Below are 26213 nucleotides of genomic sequence, written 5' to 3' on the forward strand. Positions count from 1 at the left end.
CTTTATCTTTTGGGGCTCCAAAATCACTGCAGATGCTGATTGCAGCCATGAAATTAAAAGACGCTTGTTCCTTGGGAGGAAAGTTATGACCAACCTTGATAGTATATTAAAAAGCAGAGACATTACTTTGCCAACCAAGGTCCGTCTAGTCAAGGCAATGGTTTTTCCCGTGGTCAGGTAAGGATGTGAGAGTTGGACTGTGAAGAAGGCTGATCGCCGAAGAATCGATACTTTTGAACTGCGGTGTTGGAGAAGACTCTTGAGAGTCCCTTGTACTGCAAGGAGATCCAACCAGTCCATTCTAAAGGAGATCAATCCTGGGTGTTCATTGGAAGGACTGATGCTAAAGCTGAAACTGCAAAACTTTGGCCACCTCATGCGACGAGTTGACTCACTGGAAAAGACTCTGATGCTGGGAAAGGTTGGGAGCAGGAGGAGAAGGGGACGACCGAGAATGAGATGGCTGGATGGCATCACCGACTCTGTGGACATGAGTTTGAGTGAACTCCGGGAGTTGGTGATGGATAGGGAGGCCCGGTGTGCTGTGATTCATGGGGTCGCGGAGAGTCGGACACGACTGAGCAACTGAACTGAACTGAACTATATCAACCAACTACCCTGGGTATATCTGTAGTAGGATTATGGCTAGTTTTTATTTTCTCCATTATACTTTTCCTGTTTTACATATATATATATATTTTTCCAGTTACAATGGAGTTTATGCTGAGATAGGAAGAACGCAGATACAGTGTAAAAGCTACAGATCTAGCTGAAGGTAGGTTAGAGATTTGCTGTAACCACCAGAGAAGTGCCAAGAAAGAGGCCACGGGGTCGGGGTGTGGGGTGAGAAGGGGTCAGAGTAACTGGGGAAGGCTTCGTGGCTGGAGGAAGACACCGGAAGACACGTCCTACTTGGACGGGCAAGAAAGGACCCCAGAGGCGGCGGCGTGATCGGAGGCCGGGAAGCAGGAATGAAGACGGTGTGAGGCAGCGCCCCGGCCTAGAGACGCCTCGAGCTGCAGGGCCTGGGACGCGGCAGCGGCGGCCCAGAGCCTGGCTGCTTTTCTCCCGCGCGGGCCGCGCTTGCTGACGCCGGCCAAGCTGCCGTGGCACTTGCAGGCTTTCCCACGCACCTTCCGCCCATCAGCAGGCAGCAGAGCAGCAAGCCTCTGAGGGCACAGGGGCCAGGCGGGCCCGCGGAGGGCCTCGCTCAGACCTGCCCCAGCTTTGACCCAGGGCTTTCAGAGTGTGTCAGGCCTCCAGTCTGAATCCCCATCTGCTATTTCCAGGCGGCATGAAGTTCGACAGATGGAAAGAATGTGGGAAGATCCTCCCATGTAACTCAAAGCTACTTCGGCACCAGAGGAGCCCCACGGGAGAAGCCCTTCAAGTGGAAAGAGCGTGGCAAAGCTTTCGAGTCCAGCTACGGCTGTATCGGCCTTCCCTGGTGGCTCAGACGGTAAAGAACTGCCTTCGATGCAGGAGACCCCGGGTCAGTCCCCAGGTTGGGAAGATCCCCTGGAGGAGGAAATGGAAACCCACTCCAGTATTCTTGCTTGGGAAATTCCATGGGCAGGGGAGCCTGGTGGGCTACAGTCCATGGGGTCACCAAGAGTCGACAAGACTGAGCTACTTCACTTTCACTTTTACGACTGTATCATACACAAGAAAAATTCCCAGGGTTTCTCCCAGGCGTGGATGCGCCGCTGGACGATAAAAAAGTGACCTACTCCCGAAACCTTTCCAGCACTCCTCCCATTTATTTTCTCCCCTGTGCGATCCTCTCCACATTCCTACAGGCACAGGGCTTCTCCCCGCTGCGGATCCTCTCCACACTCCTTGCTCGCACAGGGCTTCTCCCCGCTGCGGATCCTCTCCACACTCCTACAGGCACAGGGCTTCTCCCCGCTGCGGATCCTCTCCACACTCCTTGCACGCACAGGGCTTCTCCCCGCTGCGGATCCTCTCCACACTCCTTGCACGCACAGGGCTTCTACCCCCTGCGGATCCTCTCCACACTCCTACAGGCACAGGGCTTCTCCCCCCTACGGATCCTCTCCACACTCCTACAGGCACAGGGCTTCTCCCCTCTGCGGATCCTCTCCACACTCCTACAGGCACAGGGCTTCTCCCCTCTGCGGATCCTCTCCACACTCCTTGCACGCACAGGGCTTCTCCCCGCTGCGGATCCTTTCCACACTCCTTGCACGCACAGGGCTTCTCCATGCTACGGATCCTCTCCACACTCCTTGCACGCACAGGGCTTCTCCCTGCTGCAGATCCTCTCCACACTCCTTGCACGCACAGGGCTTCTCCCCGCTGTGGATCCTCTCCACACTCCTACAGGCACAGGGCTTCTCCCCGCTGTGGATCCTCTCCACACTCCTTGCACGCACAGGGCTGGGCTTCTCCTCCCTGCGGATCCTCTCCACACTCCTACAGGCACAGGGCTTCTCCCCGCTGTGGATCCTCTCCACACTCCTTGCACGCACAGGGCTTCTCCCCCCTGCAGATCCTCTCCACACTCCTTGCACGCAGAGGGCTGGGCTTCTCCCTGCGGATCCTCTCCACACTCCTACAGGCACAGGGCTTCTCCCCCCTGCGGATCCTCTCCACACTCCTTGCACGCACAGGGCTTCTCCCCCCTGCGGATCCTCTCCACACTCCTTGCACGCACAGGGCTTCTCCCCCCTGCGGATCCTCTCCACACCCCTACAGGCACAGGGCTTCTCCCCCCTGCGGATCCTCTCCACACCCCTACAGGCACAGGGCTTCTCCCCCCTGCGGATCCTCTCCACACTCCTTGCACGCACAGGGCTTCTCCCCGCTGTGGATCCTCTCCACACTCCTACAGGCACAGGGCTTCTCCCCCCTGCGGATCCTCTCCACACTCCTTGCACGCACAGGGCTTCTCCCCCCTGCGGATCCTCTCCACACCCCTACAGGCACAGGGCTTCTCCCCCCTGCGGATCCTCTCCACACTCCTACAGGCACAGGGCTTCTCCCCCCTGCAGATCCTCTCCACACTCCTTGCACGCAGAGGGCTGGGCTTCTCCTCCCTGCGGATCCTCTCCACACTCCTACAGGCACAGGGCTTCTCCCCGCTGCGGATCCTCTCCACACTCCTTGCACGCACAGGGCTTCTCCCCCCTGCAGATCCTCTCCACACTCCTTGCACGCAGAGGGCTGGGCTTCTCCCTGCGGATCCTCTCCACACTCCTACAGGCACAGGGCTTCTCCCCCCTGCGGATCCTCTCCACACCCCTACAGGCACAGGGCTTCTCCCCCCTGCGGATCCTCTCCACACCCCTACAGGCACAGGGCTTCTCCCCCCTGCGGATCCTCTCCACACCCCTACAGGCACAGGGCTTCTCCCCGCTGCGGATCCTCTGATGCTGGGTCAGGGTGGTGTTGGAACGCAGACCTTCGCCACACCATCTCCTCTGTCTTGATGCGGGACTTGCCACCTAGACAGATGCCTCTCAAAACCTCTTCTTCCCAGGGATTGGGGTCCCCTGGAGCTTCCCCTCTCTCCATCTGGGAGACCAGATCAGGTCTGGGGGATGGAGACACCAGGGAAGCCACATTTGTGTAATTCTCCAGCGTCACCTCCCTGCACAGGGCCCTCTGTGCAGAGTCCAGACTGGCCCACTGGTTCCGAGTGAATCACTCAGCCATGTCCTCAGAGCTCACTGGCTCCTGAGGCCAAGTGGTTTGGAGCATGGCTGATATCCATGGCTCTGGGCACTCTTCCCGGTTTGACAAAGCAGGAACCTTAAACGCCTCTTCCCCTCTGAACCCTAAGAAGCAGGTCTCTCAAAGATCATGCAGATCCGAGTGCTGGGGCCCAGAGCACACCTCGGTCTGTCTTTTTATCTTTATTTTTTCAACCACGCATTAAAGTATAATTGCCATATAAAAGGGAGAAGGTAATGGGACCCCACTCCAGTCCTCTTGCCTGGAAAATCCCATGGATGGAGGAACCTGGTAGGCTGCAGTCCATGGGGTCGCGAAAAGTCGGACACGACTGAGTGATTTCACTTTCACTTTTCCTTTTATGCATTGGAGAAGGAAATGGCAACCCACTCCAGTGTTCTTGCCTGGAGAATCCCAGGGACGGTGGAGCCTGGTGGGCTGCCGTCTATGGGGTCTCACAGAGTCGGACACGACTGAAGTGACTTAGCAGCAGCAGCAGCCATATAAAAAGCTATATATAGTTAACGTTACAACTCAATGCACTTAAGGTTAAGTGTATACCTGTGAAACCATCGCTGCCATCATGGCCATAAACACATCCATCACTCCGCAAAGTTTCTTCTCACCCTTTTTATCACAGTTATTATTTGGGGGTTAGAACAATTAGGAGATGCTGAGGATGAGGGTTCAATCCCTGAGTTGAGACGATCCCTTGGAGAAGGAAATGGTAACCCAGTCCAGTATTCTTGCCTGGGAAATTCCATGGACAGAGGAGCCTGGTGGACTTCAGTCCATGGGGTCACAGGGAGTCAGACATGACTGGGCAACTGAGCACACAGACACAAGAACAATTAATACAGGCTCTAGCCTCGTAGCAGATGTTAGGTCCACTGTACAGTATTGTTACTATGGGCTCTACGCCACATAGCAGATCTCCAAAACTTACTTATCCTGCATAAAACTTTGTTCCCTTTGGCCACCACCTGTCCTCCCCTCCCCCCAAACCCCTGGCACACACCCTTCTACTCTCTGCTTCTGTGATTTTGCCAGTTTAGATTCCACATACAAGTGAGATCATATTTTTTTGTGTCTTTTTAAAAAGGTCCATGGTGAGCATGTATTCATGGAGAATAAGTTTTAAAAGTGGTGGTGGGTAAAGCACCAACTCCACTATGATTATCAGGACAGTGAAGGGAAGTTGCAGAGCAGGGGGAAGGGGGAAGGAAGTTCACGGGGTCCTGGAGCCTTTCGCAGAGATGTATGCTGCTGCTGCTGCTGCTAAGTCACTTCAGTCATGTCTGACTCTGCGTGACCCCATAGACGGAAGCCCACCAGGCTCCTCCGTCCCTGGGATTCTCCAGGCAAGAACACTGGAGTGGGTTGCCATTTCCTTCTTCAATGTGTGAAAGTGAAAAGTGAAAGTGAAGTCGCTCAGTCGTGTCCGACCCTTAGCGACCCCACGGACTGCAGCCTACTAGGCTCCTCCATCCATAGGATTTTCTAGGCAAGAGTACTGGAGTGGCTTGCCATTGCCTTCTCCGCGCAGAGATGTATAAGTGGCTTCAAAGTAAAACGAACCACCAGCTGTATAAGGGAGGCCACGTGCTGCCGTAATCATCAGCCTCACGTGTCACGTGCCTTTCCCAGGATGTCCATCAATCAGTGCAGCAAAGACAAAGGCTCTCAGAGGAAACTTCATCATCTCACCCCCTCTCCCCTCCCCTAGCTGACTCTCTCCAGTCCACCGATACCTACACTCGCCCTTAGTTGCAGCAAGCACCCCCCGGAGGTCTTTGCTCTCATCTCCCTGTGTGTTCTCTCCACCTCCGTCTGTCTAGTTCGAGGCCCCATCACCTCCCTCCACCAGCCTCCTATTTGATCTCTGAGGCTCCAGTGTCTCCACGTTCCAATCTGTTCTCCTTCAACTGCCGGAGCTACGATTAGTGGCCGATACCTTTGTGTATCTCTTGTGTCCCAAATGCTTGGGACTGGGCCGTAGATTCCGTAAGGATGATGGTAGTGATGGTGATTTTGATGGCCACCACCAACCACTTAGCACATAAACTGGGCAAATGCCAAGCATCAAGTGTCTTTTTGCAGAATAGTCCATTTGCTCCTCGTTATAATCCTATGATGGATGTGCCATGATTATTCTCACATTACATACACAGAGCAGGAGGATCAGGGAGGTTACTTAATCTGCCCAAGGTCACAGAGAGTGTAGGCGGAAGGGGAAGGGTTTTCACCCAGACAGATGATTAAATATCGTTAGATGAAATGACGTCATGTCTGGGATTTGCCTTAAAATACTCCAGAAAAGCCATGGGGGAGGGGAGGCAGCAAAGGAAACAAACTGGCCAGGTGTTCATCACTGTGGAGGCTGCCTCCATGGGTACGCGGCAGGTGGGGGCAGAGGTGGGTCAGGATTTGCTACTTGTTTGAAATTTTCCAAGAAAGGTTCTAAAATATGAACTTTGAGTTCCGTTGCCCAAACAACAACTCTATCAACAGATTCGGCACCCAAATGCTCAACTGTGTGTGTTGGATGCTGATGTTATGAGTGAGGTGTTTGGGCTGGAGAAGGTGGAGGTCTTCACCCATTTCCCCAGATAGAATAACGTTATTCTTTGCAGCAAATAACCCAGCTTTGTGAGGGTAATAGATTCCAGTATCGGATACCTACCCCGCGCCAGGCAGCACTCAGAGAGATGGACACACAGGCAGCCCCTTCCCCAGACAACACCCCCGGCCCCCAGCCCCCCGGCTGCCACGGTGGGGGCTCCACCCACACACTCCACCCAGGAGAACTTGGGGAGAGCTACATTCTGGGCCTGAATGAAGAGCCCACGGGGGTGGGAAATGACACCACTTAGAGAAAAACGGCATTTTCCTGGGGTTTGCAAGGGTGGGAGGCATTTTCCTGGGAGAGAAAATGCATGCACAGTCCTGAAAGGGGAAGATGGCTCGTGCGGGGACCCAAGAGGCGGTGACGGGGCCGCTGTGCTTAGCTGTGTTGGCGGGGCTGTCTCCGGTCGGGGCTGGGGGGCTCGGACCTGACTGGAGGTGAGTCTTGAGAAGACAGCCTGGGAGGGATGCCCGCAGGCAGGGCAGGGGATGAGGAGAGAGGGGGAGACCCGTGGGACCTGGGAGTCAGGGCGCCTGTGAGGTGGAACTTGGAAGTCATCTAATTCCCCAAAGGGAAGAAGAGCCTCTAAAAAGACTTATGCTTGGAAAGGTTCTCCATCAAAGCAGAGAGAAGACCTGAGGTCATCTGATTTATCTTTGTCCATTTTAATCAGTGTTGGAAACAGATGACTCTGCTAAGGCCTTGAACCTTCTTTCTGTTGGAGTCTGCGTGCCCCTAAAGTCGAATTTTTAATTATATCTGCCGCTTTGCCGAGGCGTGGAGGGGCATCTGGGGCTAACCTGTTCTTTCCTGCATTGTCCTGGCTTGTCTGTCAGCTGAGTTTTTCCTCTAAGCACCAAGGAGTATCTATCAGCCTGAGGTTGCATTGCTATGGCAACGAGACAGAAAACAGGCTCAATACACTGGGGGAAACAAGTCAAGGGCTGCGGGCGGTTTTGTCTTCCAGACACTTTCCTTGCCCGCTCAGCGGCCCACTGTCTCAGCTGACAGGGCTGTGCCTTGGGCCCGGGAGACCAGGCTACTCTGAATTCACAGGTGGTCACAGGAACTGAAACCCAGGGGACAGCTTTAGGACAACAGTCAGACCCTTGGGAATCATGGGATGAGGGTGGATCTGGGAAGGTCCCACAGCTAAGAGTTGGGTAGAGGTTGGGAAGGTGGGTGGCAGTTCACCCACATTTATACAAAACTGAAGTCATATCCACACCAAGCAGCGTAGGAAATGCTTGCAGAGTCTTTACACAGTCTTTAAACCACCTTGTAAAGCATTTAAAATTCTCTGACCTAACAATTCCACTTTTGAGAATATATCTTAAGGAAGTAATCCTACATTTGGAATAATAAGAGAAAAAACTTTATATCCAAAATACTTATTGCAGCTATAACAATAAAAATAAAAGTAACCTGGATGTCCAGGAGTGGGGAGGGCAGTTGAATAAACCCTGACATAAACATTTGTTGGAATAATATGTGACCATGAGTTTGAGGAAACTCAGGGAGATAGTGAAGGACAGGGAAGCCTGGCATGCTGTAGCCATGGGGTCGCAAAGAGCCAGACATGATTTAGCAACTGAACAGCAATAAAGGTTAAAAATGCTGAAAGAGTCTATTAGAGGGGGAAAAAAGCAGTCTGTAAAAATTTTTACAGTGTGATTATCATTTCTAAAAAATGTCAGCCCCCTGAACAGAAGAAAATCAAAACAAACCCCCAAATGCACAAAAGAAAAATACTGGAAGGAAAAAAATAAGGTTATTTTGGATGATGGGAATTAGACAGTTTTGTCAGCTTTTCTTTTCTTTTCTTTGAAGGGGTATATTTTTAAACATCTCCATTGAGTATGACATTTTTCCTATTGGGAGAAAACAGTTCTTCAATGGTTTTAGTGCTTTTCTTTTTTTAACTTATTTTTTACTGACGTATAGTTGATTTACCACGGCGTGTTCGTTTTTAGTGTACAGCAGTCTGATTCAGTTATATATATATATAGACAGAGAGAGTTTATTACAGGGTATCAAATAGAGCCCCTGCGCCATCTGTGGGCCCCTGTGCTTATCTATTTTATATATTACAGCATATGTCTGTTGGCCCCAAGCTCCTAGTTTATTCCCCCTTTCCTCGCCCCTGGCAGCCTCAGGTCTGTTCTGCGTCTGTCAGTCTGCTTCTGTTTTGTAGATAAGTGCATGCATGTCAGACTGTAGATTCCACAGGAGGCCTGGCGTGCTGTGATTCATGGGGTCGCGGAGAGTCAGACACGACTGAGCGACTGAACTGAACTGAACTGATGTGGTATTTGCCGCTCTCTTTCTGGCTCACCTCATTTCGCAGGAACAGCTCTAGGTCCTTCCCTGTAGCTGCAGACGGCACTGTGTCACTGTTTTCATGGCTGAGCAGCAGTCCAGTGAGCATACGTGCCGTGCCTTCTTTATTCATTCCCTCTCAGTGAACACTGGGGTTGTTTCCATGGCGTGGCTACGGTAAATGGTGCTGCTGTGAACTTTGGGGCGCACGCATTTCTTCCACTTACAGTTTTGTCTAGATATACTCCCGGGGGAGGGGATTGCTGGAGTTTTTTAGTTTTTTAAGGAACATCCACACTGCTCTTCATAGCTGCCACTGCTGCTGCTGCTAAGTCGCGTCAGTCGTGTCCGACTCTGTGCGACCCCATAGATGCAGCCCACCAGGCTCCCCCGTCCCTGGGATTCTCCAGGCAAGCACACTGGAGTGGGTCGCCATTTCCTCCTCCATAGCAGCCGTAGCAATTTACATTCCAACCAACAGAGTCGGAGCGTTCACTTTCCTCCACACCCTCTGCAGTATTTGTTACTTTTGCAGGCTTTTTAGTAACGGCCATTCTGACTGATGTGTGGACACTGTCGTTTTGATTCGCACTTCTCTAATAATTAGTGAATTAGAGCATCTTTTCATGTGCCCACTGGCCATCTGTATGTGGAAGAAAATAACTTTTTAAAAAAGTTCTACCGTCTGGAATTGGTCATGCTTCCAAGTGAATGAGTCAATAGTCCCACTGTGGACAGATCCCAGAAGCCACTTATTACACTATTTTTTAGATGCTTCTATTGTCAGTGCAATCCTAGGCGTTGCTGCAAAACCAAATGATGCAGTATTTTGGCCCCCATGGACTTGACGGAGTAGCTCTATCTACTTCCTGATGTTCTGTAATCGAGCACTCCGAACAGACCCTGATCCAACCCAGATCACCTGTACGAACCAGGGCAGACAGGCCTGTGTACAATGTGGAGTCTATGTAGTCAGGCTCGTCAGTTTTCATTGCTTGGGATTCCTCACAGGTTTTAAGGAAATCATTGCACGGAGGAAGAGAGCTTGGGAGAGGGCTCAGTTCATGACTGCGTGTATGCAGGTAGGACTGTGAGCAAACCGCCCCGCGGAGGACCCGTCAGCCTGGGTTGCATTCCCGTCCTGCTGCTCATCAGGGTACAGTCTTGGCACAAAGAAGAAGCAGGCATACGTGCCTCTCAGCCACCCACGGCTGTTTAAAACACTGAAACAGATCTAGAATAATGTGGATGAAAATAGCTACTTCAACTCTGATTATTGCAGGCAATATAATAGTAATAGATAGTCATGATTATAATGGTTATGTCTATTGAGTGCTTACAACATGCCAGCAGTAACACGCTAACTGGCTTGCAGGCATCATCTCCCTTAATGTCCACATCGACTCTGTATGTGGCGGGTCATTATTTCTACTTTACAGAGGACAAAACTGAGAACCCTAGAACTTATATGCTCAAGGTGACACAGCTAAAAAAAAAAAGTAGAAGACCTAGGCTATAAAGATGGGAACTGCTGCTGCTACTGCTGCTAAGTCACTTCAGTCGTGTCCGACTCTGTGTGACCCCATCGACAGAAGCCCAACCAGGCTCCCCCGTCCCTGGGATTCTCCAGGCAAGAACACTGGAGTGGGATGCCATTTCCTTCTCCAATGTGTCAAAGTGGAAAGTGAAAAGTGAAAGTGAAGTCACTCAGTCGAGGACTTCAAATCCGTTCTGTGATGACCATTTAGTCATTCAGCTTCTAACAAGTCTGGAAATGATGCAGCACTGACATTTTAAGGGATGAGAAAACCAAAGCTAAGAGAGGTTGAGTAACTTTCCCAGCTTCGCACAGCTAGAAGGCAGCACAGGAGGGATTCGAACCGAGCTGGCGTCTCTACAGTCCGCTTCCTTCCCCACGGTCACTGCACTGTGGCCCTGTCCCCTAACGTGACACATAATGTCAGGCAAATATTTCATTTCTAACACTTAGCATCAGACGTGGTACAGAGCAGATGCTTACAAAGGTCTGTGGAAAGGATGAATAATGGACATGTGAGTGTCGAGACACTGAAAACAAGACAAGGCGCCTCTACCCATCTCAGAGCAAACAATCAACTGGCAGTCCCACATCTTGGAATCACTGTTGAAGCAGTGGGCACATCGAAGTGTCCATCCACACCCATGACTGCAGACTCATGTCACCCCCTGAGTGAAACTGGGTGCTGCTCCATGAGGTTGCCTTGCTGGGAGGTGTCTCTGAATGTCAGATGGGAAGCAGTCACCAGGTAGGAGAAAGTGAGGTGGGAGATACAGTGGAAAGATGAAGGACGCCCCCTTGAGACCCCAAGTAGAGGGTCCCCGACCCTCCCGAGGGAGCCTGAGATTTATTTCCAACGCCCGGAGGCTGTGCTGGGCATTGCTTTTCAGGATGGAAGCTGAAGGGGTTTCTCTAAGATTACAGTAGAATAAATTCAGCCTCCTGAGTGGCCCAGCTCTCTAACTCCTTACAGGGGAGTTTTCAACCTTGACATTAGTGACATTCCGGGCTGGATGACTCTCTGTTGCATGTGGGGTCATCCTGCCTATTGAGGGATGTTTAGCACCGTTCCTGCCCTCTGCTCATTAGACACCAGCAGTGTCCTCCCAGGCATGAGGACCCAGAGTGCCTCCAGACCTTTCCAGTAGTACCTGGAGGACAGAATCTCTCCCAGATGGGAACTGCTGCCTTGCAAGTAGGCGTTAGAAACTAGAAGCTGGAGGGGAGCCTTTCAGTCATCCTGGGCCCCACCTTTAACTTGATCCTTCTAAGCCAGGAGGTCACTAAGTGGAGAAGAGGAGGGAGAAGGCTGTGGATGCAAGGCTTCTCTTCCCCCAAAGAGTTATCTCTCCTTCAAAGACTTCAAACTCCCAGATGGCTCAGTGGTAAAGAATCCACCTGCCAACGTAGGTGACGCAGGAGACAAGGGTTCAATTTCTGGGTTGGGAGGATCCCCTGGAAAAGGAAATGGAAACCAGCTCCAATATTCTTGCCTGGAGAATCCCGTGGACAGAGGAGCCTGGCGGCCTACAGTCCATGGGGTCGCAGAGTCGGACACTATTGAAGTGACTAAACACACACAGATTTCACAGGTCACCGCTGTCATTGCCACTCTGACCTCTAGACGGCGCTGGTGTCCTTCGCTGTCTGCTGTAAGCCTGGCGCTGTTCAGTTCAGTTCAGTCAATTCAGTAGCTCAGTCGTGTCACTGCAGCACTCCAGGCTTCCCTGTCCTCCATTATCTTCTGGAACTTACTCAAACTCATGTCAATGGAGTCGGTGATGCCATCCAACCACCTCATCATCTGTCACCCCCTTCTCCTTTGGCTTTCAATCTTTCCCAGCATCAGGTGGCCAAAGTACTGGAGTTTCAGCTTCAACATCGGTCCTTCCAAAAAATATTCATGGTTGATTTCCTTTAGGATGGACTGGTTTGATCTCCTTGCAGTCCAAGGGACTCTCAAGAGTCTTCTCCAACACCACAGTTCAAAAGCGTCAATTCTTCAGCTCTCAGCCTTCTTTATAGTTCAACTCTCACATCCATACATGACTACTGGAAAAACCATAGATTTGACTAGACGGACTTTCATCGGCAAAGTAATGTCTCTGCTTTTTAATATGCTGTCTAGGTTGGTCAGTGCTTCGCCGGTGGCTGAGCGGTAAGGAATCCGCCTGTAATGCAGGAGACTCACATTCGATCCCTATCAGGAAGATCCCCTGGAGGAGGGCATGGCAACCCACTGCAGTACTCTTGCCTGGAGAATCCCATGGACTGAAGAGCCTAGAGGGCTACAGTCCATGGGGTTGCAAAGAGTTGGACACATCTGAAGCGACTGAGCACACACATATGCATACACTAGGTTTGTCATAGCTTTCCTTCCAAGGAGCAAGTATCTTTTAATTTCACGGCTGCAATCCGAGTGCTGACTGACACCTGGGTTTAAATCCCAGCTCCATCACTCACCAGCTTTATAACCTTGGGGGTGTTCTGTAATCTCTCTGCCCCAAAGCTGCTTATCTGCAGAACAGTGATAATTGTTACCAGCAACTATAGCCTTGGGGGCCAGCATGAGCTGGCATGAGAAAGTATCTTGCCTGGAAAGCATCTTTGCGACCCCAGGGACTGTAGCCCACCAGGCTCCTCTGTCAGGGGGATTCTCCAGGCCAGAATACTGGAGTGGGTTACCATGCCCTCCTCCAGGGGATCTTCCCAACCCAGGGATTGATCCCAGGTCTCCCACATTGCAGGTGGATTCTTTACCGTCTGAGCCACCAGGGAAGCCCTTCTTGCCTGGTGCCTTCGACATAATCCCATAGCAACTGTAAGCAGTGGCCACATCCAGCGTGTGCTGGAGCCACTCCTCCTAGTCCAGGGAAGTAAATGCACACATTCCTCACCCAATCCCAGTTCAGTGAAGTTGTGTCTGATGCTTGAAATCAGCCATGGTGGGAATATTTACACCAGAGAAACAGGCAAACAGTGACAATCAGCGTGTGATAGCACATACAGCTTGAGCCCCAATCTGTGTGATTTAGGCAAAGGGGGGCAGGTGCTCCTGCAGACAGAGAGGAACTTCTGAGGCACCCAAGCTGCCTCTGGCCCGTTCTGCCCCAGAGGGCCCAGCAAGCAGACCCCACGAAAGGCCAGGTCTCATCATCAAGGTCAACAGCCAATGACTTTTGCTTCATCCAGGTACCTCCTCCTAAGCACAGGGAGCATATTTAATAACACATTGAAAAGAAAACTCTGTGCTACTTCCATAAATGGGTGGGGGTAAAGATCGGTACTGTTTGCCATTAAAAGCCAAACAGGTGGCGCAGATTCTTTACTGTCTGAGCCACCAGTGAATCCCTAAAGAGGTTTAAACAAGCTCAAAATAGCATGGAAAGTGTCAAGGAAGCCAGCTGCCAATGCAGGAGACACAAGAGATGCAGGTTCCATCCCTGGGTTGGGAAGAGCCCCTGGAGAAGACAATGGCCACCCACTCCAGTATTCCATGCCTGGAGAACTCCATGGACGGAGGAGCCTGGTTGGTGGGTTACAGTCCATGGGGTCACCAAACACTCGGACACAACTGAGTGACTGAGCACACGTGCACACACTCATGAAAGTCAAACATAATGAGTAAGACAAAGGAACACATTTTTATCACATTCTCGCTTGGTGCCGTTGCCTCCCTGAAGGTGAGAACCCGAGGTCTGTTCTCTCTTGGTTCAAAAAGGAGAGGACACGTGTTCTAGAGTTGTGGAAGCACAACGGGCTCTCTGCTGACAGTTCTCCTGGTGTAATCAGAGGATCGAGAGAGGAAATGCAAAGGTCATATTCTCATTACATGATTCAGTGTGAAGCTGCTGCTGCTAAGTCGCGTCAGTCGTGTCCGACTCTGTGCAACCCACCAGGCTCCACCATCCCTGGAATTCTCCAGGCAAGAACACTGGAGTGGGTTGTCTTTGCCTTCTCCACAATGTTAGGCTGCTGTTGCTGCTGCTAAGTCACTTCAGTCATGTCCGACTCTGTGTGACCCCATAGATGGAAGCCCACCAGGCTCCTCCATCCCTGGGATTCTCCAGGCAAGAACATTGGAGTGGGTTGCCATTTCCTTCTCCAATGTGTGAAAGTGAAAAGTGAAAGTGAAGTCGCTCAGTCATGTCCAACCCATAGCGACCCCACGGACTGCAGCCTACCAGGCTCCTCCATCCATGGGATTTTCTAGGCAAGAGTATTGGAGTGGCTTGCCATTGCCTTCTCCGACAATGTGAGGCTAGTCTACATCAAAGCCCTACTCCACATCATGACAAGTGAAAGGAGAGCTTTCTTGGGGAAACACTGTGTTAGATGATGCTAGAAGATTTGAAGACAGAAAAAAATGATCATTTTGAAAAAATAAAGCATCATTGAGCTGAATGCAAAATTCGTATTAACTTTAAAGTTAACGTCAGTGGCTTGTTGAAGCCGGCTTGTACTGGCTTATGGCGCTCAATGGTTAAATTTTCAGGGATTTAGATAATCGGTTGACAGCACATCTGTTGCTTGGAATTGGCCAGGGGGGAGCTTTTACACGACGGAAATTGACAAAGGCTACAAATCAGAGCTTCCCACAATCCAAAGATCTGATTATGAAAACATTCACAAGTGTGCTACTAGCTAATGCTTTCCATGCTATTTTGAACTTGTTTAAACCTCTTTAAGGCTTCCCAGTGGCTCAGACAGTAAAGAATCTGCCTGCAATGCAGAAGACCATCTGCAGGAGACATGGGTTCAATCCCTGGGTTTTGAAGATCCCCCTGGAGGAGGGCATGGCAACCCACTAACCCACTCCAGCATTCTTGCCTGGAGAATCCCATGGACAGAGAAGCCTAGTGGGCCACAGTCCATAGGGTCTCAAAGAGGCGGACACAACTGAGTGACTAACACATAGGCACACACACACACCTCTTTAGGCTATGGCCTTAGACAGCCAGGAACATCCATTCCTTCTCTCACCTCAGAGAGTTTGTGTGCAGAGTAACAAACATCCTTAAAGTCTGATGAGCTCATTTCCATTACAGCGTCTTAAAGAAGAGTGATAGAAACCACTGCTGAGAAATTGCCGTAATTGATTATCGTATATAAAGTACACTGACAATCCTTCTTTCCAACCCACACTCTTTAATGAGCTATCTTAGTGCTGGTTCTGCTAAATGCTTGGAATTTATAATGCCCTGGAAACTCAGCAATTTCTAAGGGTGCAATCAATGACTGACTATTAGGGGAAAAGCACCAACAACAAACATGCAAGACACAAGACGATAAATTGAGTGCAGAAAGCTTTCGCCTCTGGTAACCCCTCATGTCACTACTATATGTTTTATTACAAGCCTTTCTGCGTATGTTTTGGCCCAGAACCTCAACTCCTCTGGTCTTTACTTGTGTGTATGTGTGTGTGTGTGTGTGTGTGTGTGTGTGTGTGTGTGTGTGTGTTCTCAGCCATGTCTGACTCTTTGCAACCATGTGGACTGAAGCCCACCAGCTTCCTCTTACCATGGGATTTCCCAGGCAAGGATACTGGAGTGGGTTGCCATTTCCTACTCCAGAGGATCTTCCTGACCTGGGTATCTCCTGAGTCCTTGAGATCTAGAGATCTCTTGAGTCTCTTGAGTCCTCATTGGCAGGCGGGTTCTTTACCACCGTGCCACCTGGGAAGCCCTGATCTTTATTTACCCAGAAAGCAAAAGGGAGACACACCCTGGTCACTTGATGTTGGGGGAAATGGCTGGGCTCTGGAATTTAGCTTCTATGTGACTCTATCTCCTTTGTAGTATTACTGCGATGGTAAATGTACAGCAGCGCTTTTGTTATGGATCTCACAGGTGGGGAGTGGGCGCCCTGCTGATTTCTGGTGGAACTGCTCCCAACACAGCTGATTTGAATCTACTGGGCACCATCACGGGGGCAGAGCTGGAAGCCCTCAGGAGCTGGCGCACACAGGCTTCAGCACTCACCGCCGCTGAGAGCAGCTCTGAGAAATCTCCGGTCCTTCCAAGGTTTCGGAGACCCGGTAGGTAGGTGCTCTTTCCTTCAGAGAGCTGTAGACGGTGTCAACCTCGGAAATAAACCAGCCAGTTGTTTCACCAGCAAAATGTGTTTATTCAGGAATAGCAGGGAACTGCAATGGGACGGGACAGGTGGGCTACAGTGAAATTTGCAGGCGAGCTGGGAGAGACAAAGAGAAGGTCGGCTTTTCTCTGGCTTTAGGAGGAAACTGGGGAGTGTTTTGAAGGAAATGTTCACTGGAGAAGAAGAGTTGGAGGCTGTGGCAGTTTCTCACTGGCTCCAAGTGGTTATTAGAGCGTTGCTGCTGGGGGCAGGGAGGGAACTTCCTTTTTCTTACAAGCAGGGGATAAGATTCCATGGGTGAGAAATGTCCTTCCTTGTCAAAAGAATTCCAATCTTCCTTTTCCCTGCCGGTGGGGCTGGCTGAGTGGCACTCGTGTGGGAAAAACCCCTTCAGGGCTTTCTGACTCCATTTAAATTGAGTTTTCCTTCATTTTCACAAAGGGTAGTTCGCCATTTATAAGCTTGGAAAGGTGATGGCAACCAGCATGGACGGGTTACTCCACTGTCCGGGGTTTATTGTTCATTATGTTTCTCTCCACTCACTCACTCACCTCCCTCCTCCCCCACACTCAGTAGAATGTAAGCGCTGAAGATTTTTTTTTTTGGGGGGGGGTCCATTTTGTTTACACGTAGCCAAAGTGCCTAAAACAGCCTGACAAATCAATGGAATTTCAATAAATATCTGTCAAATTAATATCCAGTAGGCAAAGACATAAGACAGAGCTTAGAGCAGCTTCCCAACTTGCAGTGGGCTTTAGGGTCACTGGGAAGCATAATAAAATGGAAGACCCCAGGCCTATCTCTAGTCTCTGCTGACTCACTGGGGTTGGAGGCGGGGCTCGGAAATTGGCCCAAGGAGTGCACACCTTGAAAAACCCTGCCTGTCCAAGGGAGCGACTGTGGCCATTGCTTATAGGAGAAGGGCTTCTGCCCGTCATTTCAGAGTCATCCTTCCCAGGCGGTGGCTCCAAGCCGGGTGGACCCACCAGTAGGTGCCTGGGCAGAGGGGAAGGAGCCAAACTGTGTGGTCTCTCTGGGTGGGTTCAGACCCACTTCAGTATCGGGGTTTTCCAGTGCATGGCTTCAGCATCCAGTAGGCTTGGTGATGAAATCAGCACCCACCCCACCTGCTGAGAGCAATGCTGATGTTTGGAATTGCATGTTTTCCCAGTCCCTAGACTTTCAGTGGCTTAGCATCATCCTTCATGAGACTGCAGTTCTGTCTCACATCTCCAGGCACATTTTCTCAGGTGATTGTCGACTCTGTACCATGGGCTTAACCGCCTCTTTTGAATTTTCACCTGGTAGGGGCGTCAGCTTGTCTCCTCAATTTGTGTGAATCCAGAGACCCAACTCGCCTGGTCTGAGAGGCTTTCTCCTGGTGTCAGAACCTGGCTCCTTCCCTTTGCTGTTGGCTTTTACCTGAAGCTGTGGGGGAAGGTGTGATGTGGCATAAAGAGCTGCTTGTGTGGTGATTTGGGAAGGTTCAGGCTCCTCTCACTGGACTTTGTAATCCCGGGCATATCAAGAAGCCACTCTGAGCCTCTGTCTCTTCAGCTTGAACATGGGCAGTATATTGCTTCAGAGGTACAGAGGGAATTTGGCTATAGAAGAACAAGTGTTCTTTAGCCTTAAGGCTCAGGATATTACAATAACCAGGAGGATCCCGAGTTTGGAAGCACCTACTGTACCGTGAGGTCTTCCCCCATCAGTCTAGGGAATTTGTAAGATAAGTCATTGGTGCTACGATCTCTCTCCTGCCTTATCTTGCCTCCCACCTTCTTCCCACCTGCTTCTCCCCAGACCCCAGACATATGCCACTGACCTTTGGAGGAGGAAGTTGCGAGGTGTCAACAAGAAGAGAGGGAGGCAGGATGCTCTGGAGAATGAAATGATTATTCATTAAGTGACTAGTATGCTTTAGTCAGTGCAGAGCACTCTAGATAAACCATCACACCACAAGTCTCACAGCCCTGCAAACAGATGTGATCACTTCACTCTGATGGATGGAAATGCTGACGCTCAGAGGGAGTGGACATCTCATCCAGGGTCCCACAGGTAGTTTATGCCAGAGAGGGGCTTCAAATTCTGGTCAGCTTAACCTTCTGACCAAGTATTGATTTTACTGAGCAATTCTGTCTCTGGCAATAATGGCTGGAGACACAAGCCAGGAAGTCTAAACCTCTTTCTCATGCTTTCCACTTTTCCTTTTTTTTTAAAAAAAAAAAAAAACTTTTAAATAATCTTATTGATTTATTTCTTTTGGTTGTGCTGGGTTTTTGTTGCTCCTGCTTGGGCTTTTCTCTAGTTGCGACGAGCGGGGGCTTCTCATTGCAGGGGCTTCTTGAGGGCACTCAGACTTCCGCAGCTATGGCTCCCAAGCTGTGGAGTGCGGGCTCAGTAGCTGTGGCTCATGGGTTTAGTTGCTCCAGGGCATGTGGGATCCTCCCAGACCAGGCATCGAACCCATGTCTTCTGCATTGGAGGGGGAACTCTTTACCACCGAGCCACCAGGGAAGCGCTTTTCTTTGTTATAAGTGATTTTATTTACTGATTTTCATTTCATTTGTTAATTTTTAAATTGAAGTGTAGTTGGTTTACAATGTTGAGTAAGTTTCAGGTGGGCAGCACAGTGGTGTATACACACACACATATTGTGTTTTTCAGATTCTTTTCCCTTACAGGTTATTATTGAGTATAGTTCTCTTGTGCTACACAGTAGGTCCTTGCTGTTTAGTTTACATACTGTAGAGCATATATGTTAACCTCAAACTTCTAATTTACCCCTCCCCCAGCCCTCTTTGGTAACCATAAGTGTGTTTCCTATGTCTGTGGGTCTATTTCTATTTTGTAAATAAGTTCATTTGTATTATTTCCCACTTCCCTTTCTGATCTTCCTTCTCCCCCCACCCCTTCTCATTCTCTCTCTCTCTGAGATTTGGGGTAAGGTGAAGGTTTTCTCTTAAACATTACTGAATGGTCAGTGAGGAAGGATGGGGACAAGGTTTCTTCTGATTGGGAAGAGTTAAAAAATTCCTGATGCCCTGAAGAGATGGCTTTCCCCTGATTTCCCAAAGAGCTGTAATTCTGTAGAATATCAGTTCTGTTACCTGCACTGCCAATTTATTTCATTATCTGTAATAAGCAGTAATGACATTTCTTAATTGCATTCCATAAAAATCTCAATTATCACTTTAGAATTACATCAGATTAGATGAAGCGACATCTCCCGCAACCAGAAAGAAATTTCACTCTTCAAATGAAACTTTGATTATTTTTTTCAGAGATGCCCTATGCTCTAGAATCAGTTGGCTGGTTTCAATTGAAAGGAAGAACCAAGTGAAATAAACTACTTTTGGTGAGGCAAAAGTAAGAGAGAAAATGAAACTTGCCTGAAGAAATGTTCTCTGGGACCATTAGGAAACAGAGCATCTTGATGCATTTTTCTCTCACTCAGAAATGAGGATTAGATCAGAGTCCCTTTTGCTGGTAGTGAGAGAGGCAGGTCCATTAAGCTTCCATGAAATTGCTCCCCAGCTGGTGTTTCTCCACGAGACCTGGCCCTGCTTCCTTACACTTCCATCGCCTTATGCAGGACTTGCCATAATTTGCACCTCCTGGTTGACTTTGAAGCTCTAAGACAGCACCCAGCTGAGTGCTGTTCATCTTACAATTGAACCATAAACCACCCGGTCTCTCTCTGTCCTCTGTGCTGTTATTCCTAGTTTTTCATGGAGGTTATTGTTCAGTGTTTTTCAAAAGACTGTTCCACATACCATCTTGGTTACTTTTGTTGCTATAACCAATTACCACAAATTTAGTGGCCGAAATCAATACAGACTTATTATTTTACGGTTCTGGAAGTCCATAATGGCTTTCACTGGGGTAAAATCACGGTGTCAGCAGGGCTGTGTTCCTTCCGGATGATCTAGGACAATCTGTTTCTTTGGATTCCACCTGCATCCCTTGGCTTATGGCCCCTTCCTCTATCTTCAAAGCCAGCAACATTTTCAAAGCTCTCTGACCCTTATGCTCCGTCTTCCAAGTACCCTTGTGATTACAACAGACCACCCTGGACAATCCAGGAAAATCTCCCCGTCTCAAGATTTACCTGAGTCACCTCTGTAAAGTCCCTCCTGTCACATAACATACTCACAAGTTCCAGGGGTTAGGATGTGGACGTACTTGGGGGCCATTATTCTACCTACGGGGCTTCCCTGGTGGCTCAGTGGTAAAGACGCTGCCTGTGATACAGGAGACACAGAAGAGGTGGGTTCAGTCCCTGAGCTACAGTTTCCCCACTAAAAGAGGAGCCGAGATGTATTGCAGGTGTGTTATCAGTTCAGATGAGACAGTCATGAAACCACAGGATGTGATACCTGAAGTGAGCTATCAGGTGAATCTCCACTTCTTCTTCTGCCTACTGAAATCAGCAAGAATTTAGGGGCTTGAGGTAGGGACATTTGTGCTATCCACATCTGGTTTCCCTCTCCTTCCTGGATGCCCAGGAAAACTACATTTCCCAGCCTCCTTGCAGTGAGGGGGACCACATGACCAGGTTTAGCCAATGAGATCTGCATGGACTCACATCTGGTTTCCCTCTCCTTCCAGGACACCCAGGAAAAATTACATTTCCCAGCCTCCTTGCAGTGAGGGGGACCACATGACCAGGTTTAGCCAATGAGGTTTGCATGGACCCACATCTGTTTTCCCTCTCCTTCCTGGATGCCCAGGAAAACTACATTTCCCAGCCTCCTTGCAGTGAGGGGACCACATGACCAGGTTTAGCCAATGAGGTTTGCACGGGAGGAGTGCCTCAAGTCCTTGGACTCTCACTGCCTCATCAACCACGAGGAGACTTAGCAGGCGCCCATCCTAACATTCTTTTTCCTGCGTGCCAGCTCAGCATTCCTGGTAAAGAAAGGCCCCCTTTGTCTTTCCCCTTTGGATTTCTGTGAATTCACGGAGGCAAATGAGAATGCAGGTTTGTGGGCAGAGCAAAGAGACGAGCCTGGGGGTTCACAGGCCATGAGCCATGGCGTCTCAGCCGTTGCTTCACTGGTAGGAGACCCTGTCCTTCTCCCTGACACTCTGTTTCTACCGTGGGTCCCAAATGACGAAGAACCGTCCTGTTCTTCCCCTCGAGTCGGAATCATTGCATCACTAGGATCTGACAGTCTGGTGGCAGAGACCGAGCTATCTGTTTGTAAAGAAATTAGTTTTCCACGCTGTGTTCCAGGGAACACGTGTGCCTCAGGAAATTGCATTAAGTGAGCTCCAAAGAAAAAGGCTTCCACAGTCAAATAAGGACAGTGGAGTACATTCTCTGATCAAGGAGTCCTGTGGGAAAGAAATCTGCTGAACTTTGTTTCACCTAGCATTTCTTAAACTTTGTTTCAAACTCACAGGATACATTCCCTGATTTCTCCTCCCTACCTTGCAACAAAAGAATAAAAATCCCAAAATTGCCTTGCACTCTATGTCCAGGTATGGATGAATAATGAGAACCCAAGGCAAAATAATATATTGGTAACTCCATTAGTGGTGAAACAGGTGGCCTAAAAACATGACAGTTATGATACATTCCGCATCCCATCCCCCCCAACACATTCAATCAGAAATTTTCTTATCAAAAATAGCAAGTTAAAATCAACATAGCAGCTTAAGTGTAGAAGTTGGGTTTGCTCCCTATATTTTAAATTTAAACATACGACTACTAAGCCTGCCAGGTGCCAGCATTCACATAGCTATGTGATTTCCATGCCCCTCAGGGCTCTGTAAGGTGTAACTACATAGCTAGACTTTGCAATTTCCAACTAGGATTCCACTATACAAATAGTGGAATGTATAGCTTTTTTGCATGTATAATTTTTATCCCTCTGTGAAGTCACTTTCTAAAAAGTATAGTTAAAACTGTGATTTTGCACAAAATTTATGGCATTGCATAGCAGTTCAGTTGCTCAGATGTGTCTGACTCTTTGCATCCCCATGGACACGAGACCAGGCCTCCCTGTCCATCACCAACTCCCAGAGCTTGTTCAAACTCATGTCCATCGATTCGGTGATGCCATCCAACCATCTCATCCTTTGTCATCCCCTTCCCCTCCTTCCCTCACTCTTTCCCAGCATCAGGGTCTTTTCCAATGAGTTGGCTCTTCCCATGAGGTGGCCAAAGTATTGGAACTTTAGCTTCATTATTAGTCCTTCCAAAGAATATTCAGGACTGATCTCCTTTATGATGGACTGGTTGGATCTCCTTGCAGTCCAAGGGACTCTCAAGAGTCTTCTCTAACACCACAGTTCAAAAGCATTAATTCTTCGGTGCTCAGCTTTCTTTATGGTCCAACTCTCACATCCACACATGACCACTGGAAAAACCACAGCTTTGACTTTGGCGTCTCTGGCGGAGGCGTGGGTCGGCGGTGGTCTGCTGCAGGGCTGGGGGCACTGAGTGCAGCAGTGCGGGCACAGGACCCTCTGCAGGAGGTCACCACGAGCCTCACTACCTCCGCCATAGTTTGGTCTCAGGTCAGACCACAGAGGGAACACAGTCCCGCCCATCAACAGAAAACTGGGTTGAAGATTTATCGAGCATGGCCCCACCCATCAGAACAAGACACAATTTTCCATTCAGTCAGTCTCTCCCATCAGGAAGCTTCCATAAGCCCCTTAACCTTCTCCATCAGAGGGTAGACAGAATGAAAATCACAACCACAGAAAACTAATCAAACTGATCACATGGACCACAGCCTTGTCTAACTCAATGAAACCATGAGCCCTGCTGTGTAGGGCCACCCAAGAAGCATGGGTCATGGTGGAGAGTTCTCACAAAACATGGTTCACCGGAGAAGGGGCAAACCGCTTCGGTATTGTTGCCTTGAGAACCTCATGAACATTTTAAAATGGCATTTCATAGGTCTCATATAACTAACTGGTGAATTTTGCACAACAGCAAATATAGTATTTGACCCCAGAACCCTTTTCTTTCCCTCCGCTGAGTTACTTTTTAACATTACCCAGGCCGTACTCTTCCATGGAACGCACCTCAGAAAATCTGATGTAAAAGTTAATTCTATTGTCAATTGTTTCACAGACAGAAAATGTGTGACTTTGGCAAAATTACTTCCTATCTCTGGGCCTCAGTTAGCTTCTCTATAAAAAAGGTAGCTATAGAAAGAGTTAAAGCCCAGAATTTTCCAACATCCTGTCATCAGAGTACAACAATGTCATTTTATATGCAGCTAAGGCCAAATTCAGACTTGAAGAAAGTAGGGAAAACCACTAGACCATTCAGATATGACATAAATCAAATACCTTATGATTATACAGTGCAAGTGAGGAATAGATTTAAGGGACTAGATCTGATAGATAGAGTGCCTGATGAACTATTGATGGAGGTTCGTGACATTGTACAGGAGACAAGGACCAAGACCATCCCCAGGGAAAAGAAATGCAAAAAAGCAAAATGGCTGTCTGAGGAGGCCTTACAAATAGCTGTGAAAAGAAGAGAAGCGAAAAGCAAAGGAGAAAAGGAAAGATATAAGCATCTGAATGCAGAGTCCAAAGAATCACAAGGAGAGATAAGAAAGCCTTCCTCAGTGATCAATGCAAAGAAATAGAGGAAAACAACAGAATAGGAAAAACAAGAGATCTCTTCAAGAAAAGTAGAGATTCCAAGGGAACATTTCATGCAAAGATGGGCTCAATAAAGGACAGAAATGGTATGGACCTAACAGAAGCAGAAGATATTAAGAAGAGGTGGCAAGAATACACAGAAGAACTGTACAAAAAAGATCTTCATGACCAAGGTAGTCACGATAACATGATCACTGACCTAGAGCCAGACATCTTGGAATGTGAAGTCAAGTGGGCCTTAGAGAGCATCACTACGAACAAAGCTAGTGGAGGTGATGGAATTCCAGTTGAGCTATTTCAAATCTTGAAAGATGATGCTGTGAAAGTGCTGTACTCAATATGCCAGCAAATTTGGAAAACTCAGCAGTGGCCACAGGACTGGAAAAGGTCAGTCTTCATTCCAATCCCAAAGAAAGGCAATGCCAAAGAATGCTTAAACTACTGCACAATTGCACTCATCTCACACGCTAGTAAAGTCATGCTCAAAATTCTCCAAGCCAGGCTTCAGCAATATGTGAACCGTGAACTCCCAGATGTTCAAGCAGGTTTTAGAAAAGGCAGAGGCACCAGAGATCAAATTGCCAACATCCACTGGATCATGGAGAAAGCAAGAGAGTTTCAGAAGAGCATCTATTTCTGCTTCATTGACTATGCCAAAGCCTTTGACTGTGTGGATGACAATAAACTGTGGAACATTCTGAAAGAGATGGGAATCCCAGACCACCTGACCTGCCTCTTGAGAAACCTGTATGCAGGTCAGGAAGCAAGAGTCAGAACTGTACATGGGACAACAGACTGGTTCCAAATAGGAAAAGGTGTACGTCAAGGTTGTATATTGTCACCTTGCTTATTTAACTTCTATGCAGAGTACATCATGAGGAATGCTGGGCTGGAAGAAGCACAAGCTGGAATCAAGATTGCTGGGAGAAATATCAATAACCTCAGATATGCAGATGACACCACCCTTATGGCAGAAAGTGAAGGGGAACTCAAAAGCCTCTTGATGAAAGTGAAAGAGGAGAGTGAAAAGGTTGGCTTGAAGCTCAACATTCAGAAAACAAAGATCATGGCATCTGGTCCCATCACTTCATGGGAAATAGATGGGGAAACAGTGGAAACAGTGTCAGATTTTATTTTGGGGGGCTCCAAAATCACTGCAGATGCTGATTGCAGCCAGGAAATTAAAAGACGCTTATTCCTTGGAAGGAAAGTTATGACCAACCTAGATATCATATTAAAAAGCAGAAACATTACTTTGCCAACCAAAGTCCGTCTAGTCAAGGCTATGGTTTTTCCCGTGGTCATGTATGGATGTGAGAGTTGGACTGTGAAGAAAGCTGATCACCGAAGAATTGATGCTTTTGAACTGTGGTGCTGGAGAAGACTCTTGAGAGTCCAACCAGTCCATTCTAAAGGAGATCAATCCTGGGTGTTCATTGGAAGGACTGATGCTAAAGCTGAAACTGCAATACTTTGGCCACCTCATGCGACGAGTTGACTCACTGGAAAAGAGTCTGATGCTAGGAGGGTTTGTGGGTGGGAGGAGACGGGGACGGCAGAGAATGAGATGGCTGAATGGCATCACCGACTCTGTGGACATGAGTTTGGATGAACTCCGGGAATTGGTGATGGACAGGGAGGCCTGGCGTGCTGTGATTCATGGGGTCACAAAGAGTCGGACACGACTGAGTGACTGAACTGAACTGAACTGAAGCTGCTGAATGTAGGCTTCCCTTGTGGCGCAGTGGTAGAGAACCCACCTACCAATGCAGGAGACGTGGGTTCGATCCCTGGGTCGAGAAGATCCCCTAGAGAAGGAAATGGCAACCCACTCCAGTATTCTTGCCTGGGAACTTCCAGGGACAGAGGAACCTGGTGGGTAGAGTCGGACACAACTTAGCGGCTGAACAACAACTGGACATGATTCATCAAGGTGTCATCCCCGAACCTGTCTCAAAGGCCATGGCAGAGAGTCATTCAAAGGACAAGGTCAGACTCAAGTCCTGCTGGTCCTCCGCGCTGTGACAAGAGACGGGCCAGTGGAGGGGCAGGAGGAGGTGGCCCTTGTGCAGGGAAGCGCTGACCCCAACATCCCTAAGAACACCAGTGCTGGTAATGGTGGGGAATACCTAGTGGCTGCCACTGAACAGGAAGCAGAAAGAATACAGGCTGGGGGTCGAATGTGGTGGCTCATCCCAAGAATGATGAGTATGGGCATGGCGGTGGCTGAGTGATTCACCCCAGGAAGTATGAGGAATACGGGCTGGGGTACTGGTGATCCATGCCAGCATGATCAGAAATTGG

The 26213-nt window shown here is 49.0% G+C and overlaps 1 protein-coding gene across 3 annotated transcripts in view; it reads right to left on the reverse strand.

Annotated features, from left to right (window-relative positions):
* VAT1L (vesicle amine transport 1 like) overlaps positions 1-26213 on the reverse strand; it is a 173901-nt gene that overhangs the window by 16527 nt on the left and 131161 nt on the right. The window contains exons 8-9 of one of the 3 annotated variants that reach the window (XM_055413083.2): positions 18100-18153; positions 17150-17702 (exon numbers count right to left, since the gene is read on the reverse strand). The exons of 1 other annotated variant lie outside the window; for it this stretch is intronic. In XM_055413083.2, coding sequence (XP_055269058.2) covers positions 17601-17702; positions 18100-18153 — 156 coding nt within the window. In that variant the 3' untranslated portion in view covers positions 17150-17600. Of the gene's footprint in view, positions 1-17149; positions 17703-18099; positions 18154-26213 lie in introns of those variants that run through there. One more of the 3 variants, XM_055413081.2, reaches the window with a different exon arrangement.

This window comes from Moschus berezovskii, chromosome 22 (genome assembly GCF_049115385.1).
Source record: "Moschus berezovskii isolate FMDL1 chromosome 22, NW_MosBer_1.0, whole genome shotgun sequence".
In the NCBI taxonomy this organism is placed as follows: domain Eukaryota; kingdom Metazoa; phylum Chordata; class Mammalia; order Artiodactyla; family Moschidae; genus Moschus; species Moschus berezovskii.